At 49.6% G+C, this 7,025-nt stretch overlaps 1 protein-coding gene across 1 annotated transcript in view; it reads left to right on the top strand.

The window, feature by feature from the left end:
* KIAA1614 (KIAA1614 ortholog) overlaps window positions 1-7,025 on the top strand; it is a 39,350-nt gene that overhangs the window by 26,316 nt on the left and 6,009 nt on the right. Inside the window, exons 7-9 of the mRNA XM_023510809.1 lie at window positions 1,136-1,376; window positions 5,577-5,704; window positions 6,915-6,942. Of these exons, the coding sequence (XP_023366577.1) occupies window positions 1,136-1,376; window positions 5,577-5,704; window positions 6,915-6,942 (397 nt within the window). The remainder of the gene's footprint in view (window positions 1-1,135; window positions 1,377-5,576; window positions 5,705-6,914; window positions 6,943-7,025) is intronic.

The raw sequence follows: 7,025 nt of genomic DNA, 5'->3' as shown, positions 1-7,025 counted from the left end.
GCTGTTTTTATTTATTTATTTTTTTGGTTACAGTTCTACTGGAGCCAGCGCCCTACTCACTGAGCCACAGGTGCCACCCAGTCTAGGGTGTCTTTTAAAAACCTTAATTAAATGGTGTCATTCTCCCACTCAAACCCTGCCAAGGTTTTTCCTATCACTTGGAGCAGAATTGAAACCCTTCACCGGGGCTGACCTCGCTCACTGCAACGCCGCCTTGGCCCACCTGTCTGACCCCATCTGGACATCTTCCCCCTTCTCTTCAGCATGGCCTGGTGCCTCTAGGTTCTTTGAAGGTATCTTGCCTCTTCCTGCCCTGGGGCTATGGCACCAGCTGTTTTCTGCATCGGGGCTCCTCTGGCAGCACTGCCTCCTTCTTGCCAGTCAGCTCTCAATTTAAAGCTCATTTTTCCAGAAAGACCTTGTTTTGTTTTGTTTTGTTTTGTTTTGTTGAGATAGAGTCTTGCTCTGCCACCCTGGGTAGAGTACAGTGCCATCATCATAGCTCCCAGTAACCTCAAACTCCTAGGTTCAAGTCATCTCTTATCTCAACCTCCTGAGTAGCTGGGACTATAAGGTGCCCACCATGACGCCCAGCAAATCCTCCTATTTTTAGAAGAGACAAGGTCTCACTCTTGCTCAGGTTGTTCTTAAACTCCTGAGCTCAAGCTCCACCAGCCCCGGCCTCCCAGAGCGCTAGGATTAGCCACTCTGTTGAAAACTGACATCTGGTCTTTCTCTGCTTCACCCTGCGCGTCGGCTAATGATGGTTTTTCTCTATTGTTTACTGGTGTGTTGTTCATAACCTCATGAGAGGAAGGACCGTGTTTGTCTCCCATTCCACGGACCCCAGGGCCTAGAGGAGGCTGGTACGCAGTGAGCCCTTAAGAATGCTGCGTGAGTGAATGGATGGAGGAGTGAGTGAACCCATAGCCAATTTTAGGGCGGGGGCGTGGAGGAGACATTCTCCCTAACAGCTACCCACGCAGAGCATCTGGGAGAAGCTCATCAGCCTTTCTTGTCAATTCCTGGCCCCCAGTGGCCTGCAACATTGGTAGCCCATGTGGGGTCCCTGGGACCCGAGGGCGCAGTCTCCCACTCCTGTCCAGCACACCTCATGCCCACACTTGTATTTCAGAGCACTGCCAGGGGCCAGTGTGGGACCCGGCTCACCCTCAGCTGTCCCTTCTGACAAGAACAAGAAAAGGAGCAACAGCATCGTCTCCACCCTGGGGCTGAAGAAGTTTTTCTCGACTCTGGGCCAGAGTCCCCGGCCCAAGCTGGGCAAGTCCCGCAGCTACAGCGTGGAGCAGCTACATCCAAGTGCACCTGGCCCGGCGTCTCACACCAGAGCCCCGTCGTTACAGTCCCTGCACCTGGTGAGTCCTGAGGGTCCCCGCCGAGGGGCTGTGAGGCCGTGGTGGTCAGAATAGAGAAGCCGTGCTGAGGATGCCTCCCATGGAGCCTGAGGCAGAGGAAGGGAAGCCGCTGGCACTCCCACAGTGGGCGCATGAGACCTGGGTTCCCCAGACACAGGGTGGGTGGGTAGCACCCCTACTCCTGCTCTGCCCCCAGCTGCCCCACCCTGGGCCCATCCTAGACTCCTCTCCCTCTCCTGCAACTTTGCCACCTTTGCAAAGTGCTGGAGAGTTGATGGCCTGGTATTCCAGAACCTTCTCCATGGCTACAGTGACAAATTATTTCACACCTGGCTCACCTCAATGGCCTCTTGACCTGCCTCCCTATTGGGGTCCCTTCTTCATGTGGCTTCCAGAGTGGTCTTTCTGATACTCAAGTCAGGTCATGCCACTCCCTTGCTGAGCATCTGTCACTGGGTCCTTATTGCCTTCGAGGTAAGGTTCAGACTGGTGTTGCCACAGGGTTTGGGGGTCAGTCTGCTTTCGTCCCTGTCCCCACCTTTTGGTATTCCTGCCCAGTCATATCAGACCCCCTTGCGATTCTGTATTCAGATCATGCACGGTCTGACTTTGATCTACACCTGCAATACTCCCCCCCTCCCCACCCCCCGTGAATGCCTCAGGCCCCATTTGCCTCAGGAAGCTATTTGCAAACTCTCCTCACACTGAGTGAGCCATGTGGCCCCTGCTCACTGTTCCCATCTCTCCCTGTGCTTCCCTCTTTCCTGGAACTTGTCATATGGCATCTTAACTGATTCGTGTGTCTCTCCCCTCACTGGAGTGTGAACTATTTGAGGGAACACCACTTGATCTTTATACTCCCAATACTTATTACAAGGGCTGGTGTATCTCAGTATGCACTGAGTGAGTGAATGAAAGAATGAACGAGGGAACCTAGCACCCATAGCTGACCTTCTCCCTCCTGTGTACTGGAGCTGTGGCAAGCGACAGCAGCAACCTCTCAATGAGCTCTCGAGGGAAAGCCCCGATCTGTGCCCTACAGTTTTAGGTATTATTCTTCCTCCTTCTCCCTGGCCCCGCCCTGGGCAGGATATAGCAGGCTAGTGTGGTTTGGGGTGCTGGAGCCTTTCATCTCCCGGGCTGCAGGAGGGAAGAGAGAATGAAGGCCAAATGGAAACCCCACTGATTGCCCTTCCCCAAGGACAGTACCTGGTACACAGCCGGTGCTTGGTAACTATTTGCCAGTTGAACGAGTGAAGGCAAAGAAACAGAAGCAATGACTGTATGCTGGGGTGAGAGTGCTCTAGGGGTCAGTTTGTCCCCTGTGTGTCTGAGCTATGGCACCCGTATTCATTGTAATCAGAACTTTTATCTCTCTAGCTGGGCATGGTGGCTCACACCTATAGACCTAGCATGCTGGGAGGCTGAGACAGGTGGATTGCTTGAACTCAGCCTGAGCAAGAGGGAGGCCCTGTCTCTACTAAAAACAGAAAAATTAGCCAGGCATTGTGGCGAGCGCCTGTAGTCCCAGCTACTCAGGAGGCTTAGGTAAGAGGATCTCTTGAGCCCAAGAGTTTGCTGCCATGGCGCTCACTGAGGGTGACAGAGTAAGACTCTGTCTCTAGAAAAAAAGGAAAGAAAGAAAAATTTCCTTCTCTGCAAACACCTCAAGGGAAACACCACTGTTCTGTCCTGTCCTGGAGAGGCTGGGCACTGCAAGCTGAGTGAGTCCTAAGGGGACTCACTCAGTCCCCACTGAGGGGCTGTGAGGCCGTGGTAGTCAGAATAGAGAAGCCATGCTGAGGATGCCTCCCATGGAGCCCGAGGCAGAGGAAGGGAAGCCACTGGCACTCCCAGCAAGACAGAGGTAGACTGGCCGGGAGAGGGTGGCCAAAAGAGTGGAGAGACATTTTCACGAACTGAGTAAAGGAAGAAATTTTCAAAAAAAGAAACAAAAAGATAAAAGAAGAATCTGCCTCACTCAGAAATATACATGACGTATCTCAGGGTGATGTACTTGCTGTTGGCATGTTGTGCCGCCAGGTGTGTTTGTGGCAGAAAGGGGGGAGGCTTCGCTGGCTAGTTTCATTGGCCCTGCCGGTGGGCGGCTGCCCTGATCTCACTCGTGCTGGCTCTCCCATGTCCTCTTGTGGGCAGCATCCCTTCCCACTGGGAGGTTGGACCTGAGTCTGGAAGGTTCCTCTTCCTTCTTCCCCTTCCCCTCTCCCTAGGACACTCCTGTTTGTCCTTCAGGTCAAAGTTCAACATGACTCCCCAAGGAAGCGTTCCTGAGCTCCGGGATGAGGTCAGGCCCCATCCTAAGCTTCTTGACCACATGTCTTACTTCTTCAGAGCGTTGCTCAAGTCCACCCAGGCTGCGGTAATAGAATACCTTTAGCTAGTGGCTTATAAACAACGGAGATTTACTTGTCCTAGATCTGGTGGCTAGAAATCCAAGATCAAGGTGCTGGGAGATTCAGTGTCTGGTGAGGGCCCCTGCTTCAAAGATGGTTCTTTTCACTGCCACCTGATAGGGTAGATGGGGCAAAGAGTCCCTCTGGGCCTCTTTTAGAAGAGCATTGATCCCATCCATCAAGCCTCTGCACTTGGGACCTGATCATCACTTCCAAAAGCAACTACTTCCTTGGCGATTAGGTTTCACATGTGAATTTCGGGAGTATACAATGTTCAGGCCATAGCAGCATGATTCCAAACATAATAAATAATGTGTGTAGTATTTCTTTAAAAGTCTGCATCTCCCTGCCTCCATCTCCAATGCCCCTGCTTCAAAATTGCCTCTAATTGGGTCGTTTTCTAGAACACAGGTCTCATCTTGTCACTCATATTGACATCACTCAGGAGCTGCTTCACAGGCTGTACCAGGTCCTTCTAGGCCCGGCCCCTGGCTTCAGCCATCTCCCACAACTTCTTCAGCCTAGCTTCCCAGACCACATGCATGTTCCAGAATGCACCATGCTTCCTTCCATCTCTCTGTGTCTTTGCATACACTGTTTTCTTCTACTCAGAGCACTCCTGCTTCTCCCTCTACCTGGAGGGCTCTTGCTGCAAGTGTCAGCTCCTCTAGTGCCCCAAGCCTCCTCGGCCAGTCTCTGTCCTATATGTCATCACCCTTTTAACATGCATTGGGAGCTTCCATCTATGCTCAGCCATGCCGCCATCATTTTGTGAACTCCTTGAGGGAATTGTCATAGATAAGAAATTTTAAACAAAAGTAATCATAAAAAAGATACTAAAGAATCACAAAATAATATTCATGATCTTAACTCCAAAATTGCATTTACTTATAATTACTTTGCTTTCATTTCATTCTTTTTTTTTTATTGGCTCACGTTCATTGAGGGTACAAAAATTAGGTTATACTGTTTGCATTTGTTAGGTAAAGTCCCTCTTATAATTGTGTCTCTCCCCAAAGAGGTGTGTCATACACTGTGACTCCCTATCCCCCTCTGTCCCCATCCTCCCTTGTTTCCCTGTCCCCCACCTTGAATTGATTTGAGTTTTTCTCTTATGTGGGTATGTATTAGATCATGTACTGGCTTCATATTAGAATTGAGTACATTGGATTCTTCTCCATTCTTGTGATGCTTTACTAAGAAGAATGTGTTCCAACTCTATTCACGTTAATACAAAAGATGTAAAATCTCCATCTTTTTTAATGACTGAATAGTATCCCATGGTATACATATGCCACAGGTTGTTAATCCATTCCAACGTTGGTGGGCATTTAGGTTGTTTCCACATTTTGGCAATTATAAATTGAACTGCGATAGTTTAATTTATAGTATAGTATAGTATCAATGTCCTTATGATAAAATGATTTTTTTTTCTTCTGGGTAGATGTCTAGTAATGGGATTGCAAGATCAAATTGGAGGTCTAATTTGAGTTCCTTGAGGATTCTCCATACCATTTTATTCTTAATCAATGAGATAATTAGTATTGTAGCACAAAGTGATTATTTCACCTAAAATTAAAAAAAACCCTGAGACCTTGAAGCTTCAGCTGGGCTGTGTAGGCCCATCTTCCATAAGTAAGTTATGGTGATTCTCACTGAGCCCATAGACAAAAGCCTGTGTGGTCAGTTTCTAGGAGGGCTCTCAGGGTCATGGTTGGGGCACGTCCTCTGTTGACTTCTTCCCAGGTGGCTTTTCTCACCTGCAATATTGGGCCTTCACCATCAGGTGTCACCCTCTCACCAGCGTCGGAAGGCTGCCTCTTTTCAGAACCTCCATTCTCTGCTGAGCGGCAAGGGGGATCGGTCCAGCCTCTATGTGGTCGGTGGCCCAGGGGACCATGGTACATCTGGCAGGTAAGAGTGGGCACAGGTGCCTTGGAGGATAAACTCAGAGTATGTCCAGGGAGCTGTAACCTTAATGCCTTCCTGTCTTGGCATCATGGCTCTGAGCAGGACCCTTTAAGAGAAAGTGAGGCAGGCGAGTGTGCCTTCCCTCGGCACGTCTGATGTGGACAGACAAGGTGGCACAGGGTCTCTTGAGCTGTACTTCAGTGACCTTGCCTTGTGTGGTTGAGCTCTGAGAAGGCCTGGGGTTGTTGGGATAGGAGGAATTTGCAGATTTGATTCTAATGTCTCTCTGCCATCTGATGACATCTTGAAATCAAACGGTTCAGAGAGTTTTCTTAGCCCAACTAAGATTTGATTAAACACAGAGATAGGGAGCAGCACCTGTGGCTCAAAGGAGTGGGGCTCCAGCCCCATATGCTGGAGGTGGCAGGTTCAAACCAAGCCCCAGCCAAAAACTGCAAAAAAACCCAAAAAACAAAAAACACAGAGATAGGGCCCTTCAAAGAGGCTCCTGACCTACAACCTACCTCAACAAATCCCACCCTTCCCAACAAGGCCCTCTAGGCTAGCTGCTATTGTTAACCCCCAGACTCAATTCAAGCACCACTCTGAGAGTCCAAACATCACTGCAAAGGCATGAGGAATTTTATTCAAGCTCAGAGCCTGGGCTGCCCTTTAAGAAAAAGCGGGAACAGCCCTTACAGACTATTCAGATAATTCCTTTATACCTTCCCCTCTTCCCTCCCATTAGGCCATCCCACCCCATCCCCTTATTGGTAGGTAAACCATGTCTGTCCTAAACTGACAGTTACAGGGTGGTCGTGTTCAGGCTTGACTGGCTCAGGGAGGAGTCTTCTTTATCTCAGGTGAGCGAATAAGAAAGAAGGGATAAAGGTCACAAGTGGGGTGAGTGCAGAGTAGAGTGGCGAGTGCAAAAAGGGGAGGGGGTCAGGATGTGGGCTGAGTGCACAAGGGGGCTAGTGGGACGAAGGGGAGGGGGTCAGGATGTGGGCTGTAACACCTAGGTATGATAAGGTCCTTGGTATGCTGCGGCCTGTTGTCCTAAATAAATAAAAAAGGAGGTAGTTTGACTTGTGACTTGAGTTAATTAGTTTGGCTCCCACATTCTTAGTTTGGCTCTCACACTATTACCTGGGTTCTGTGGATGGACTTGAGGGGCTCCATTAACTCCTGGAGATTTTATATGATGTTATAGTTTTTATCAGATTTTCACTGAGGTTTCTGTACTAAACATTGAGAAATGACTGCTTTGGGGAGGGGGTTGCTCTCTGGTTCTGTAGCAGGCTCTGAGGGGCCTCAGACAGCT

The sequence above is a fragment of the Otolemur garnettii genome, unplaced genomic scaffold, assembly GCF_000181295.1.
Source record: "Otolemur garnettii isolate 467f Iridium unplaced genomic scaffold, OtoGar3 scaffold00016, whole genome shotgun sequence".
In the NCBI taxonomy this organism is placed as follows: domain Eukaryota; kingdom Metazoa; phylum Chordata; class Mammalia; order Primates; family Galagidae; genus Otolemur; species Otolemur garnettii.
This window is presented reverse-complemented; position numbering and strand designations above follow the sequence as displayed.